At 45.3% G+C, this 1,419-nt stretch overlaps 1 protein-coding gene across 10 annotated transcripts in view; it reads left to right on the forward strand.

The window, feature by feature from the left end:
- Positions 1-1,419, forward strand: part of LOC119588069 (leucine-rich repeat serine/threonine-protein kinase 1-like) — a 34,372-nt gene that overhangs the window by 6,023 nt on the left and 26,930 nt on the right. For all 10 annotated transcript variants that reach the window (XM_037936766.1, XM_037936764.1, XM_037936767.1 and 7 more), the window contains exon 2: positions 573-732. In XM_037936766.1, coding sequence (XP_037792694.1) covers positions 573-732 — 160 coding nt within the window. The remainder of the gene's footprint in view (positions 1-572; positions 733-1,419) is intronic.

Below are 1,419 nucleotides of genomic sequence, written 5' to 3' on the forward strand. Positions count from 1 at the left end.
GAATACAAGTTGATGATCTAATTCACATCTTTTTCACTGTGCACTTGTGTAGATAACCGATCTTTTAACTAGATTTATGTAAACCTTATTTCATAACTGTTACAAGTACTAATTATATTATACTAATATTGAATAAACTGATATTCTCTTGGTAGCAACCAGGTTTTTCGTTAGCATTAAGTAACTTGTATTCTGTTAGTATGACTTTACACATGCCGTGTTATAAGTAGTATTATGTAATGATTATATCAGTGATAGTAAATGATTATTTTATTAGCATTTGCCAGTAAACATTGTTATAGTTTTTATCAGGAAGTATTCGTTTGTTGTAGTGTATATCAGTAAGTATTACTTTGTTATAGTATTTCTCAATTAAGTATTCTTGTGTTTTAGTACTTCTCAATAAGTATTCTTAATTAGAGTATTTATCAGTACATATTTTTTGTCATACCCTATGTATCATACCTTATATTCATGTATTATCATCTGGTAAGTATTCCCCTCGCCGTACCCCCACCTTCCTCCCCTCAGCAGCACCACTAACCACCAACCCCCCCTCTCTCCTCCCCCAGACGCGAGAGAGCTTGCCCGTCAGGAACTCCACTCCGCCCTGCGCGAGTCCTGCAGCCGCGGCGATGTGTCCCGGGCGAAAGCTATTCTGCGGGACCTCGGCGCCGAGGCCGAGATCATCATCAACTCGGCGCCCAACGGATCCAACACGCTGCTCTTCAAGTAGGTCGGGGAAGGGGGTGCTTGGTATGGGGTGGGTGGGGGTTTATGGGGCGGGGGATGTGGAGGGGTGGGTTGATGGGGGTGGGGGATGGGTGGGTTGGGTTGATAGGGGCGGGGGATGGGGTGGGGGATGGTGGGTTGGGTTGATGGGGGCGGGGTTAGGTATTGGTTGATAGGAATGGGGAGATGTCTGGGTTGGGTTGGGTATGGGTTGGTTGAGTTGAAGTGGGTGGGATGGGGTTATGTATGGGTGGTTAGGTGGAAGGAGGTGGGGTTTGGGTTAGGTTGATGGGGGTGCGTGTGGGGTGGGTTAAAGGCAATGGGGTGGGTATGTGGGCGGAATGGGTTGAAGGGGGCATGGTTTTAGCGTGGCAAGGGGTGGGTTGTGTGGGTGAGGGGGTGGGACTGGGTAGGGTTTGGTTTGAAAGCCAATAAAAGAAAAGAATAGGGGTGGGTGGTTGAGTTGGGTAGGGATAGATTGAGGGTAGAAGATAGGTAAGGAATAATGAAACAAACCATTGGGATGGATGCAGTAATGTGAAGGGATGACCTGAATGTACGGTAGATATTGTGGTGAAGGTGGAAATGCGTAATTAGTTATTAGAGTTTGTGGATAATAGGTAAACAGAAGACAAATTCAGGTTTATATAAAGGATAATTACATGAGGCAAACTGATAGATCTCCTC

This window comes from Penaeus monodon, chromosome 23, assembly GCF_015228065.2.
Source record: "Penaeus monodon isolate SGIC_2016 chromosome 23, NSTDA_Pmon_1, whole genome shotgun sequence".
Classification (NCBI taxonomy): Eukaryota; Metazoa; Arthropoda; class Malacostraca; order Decapoda; family Penaeidae; genus Penaeus; species Penaeus monodon.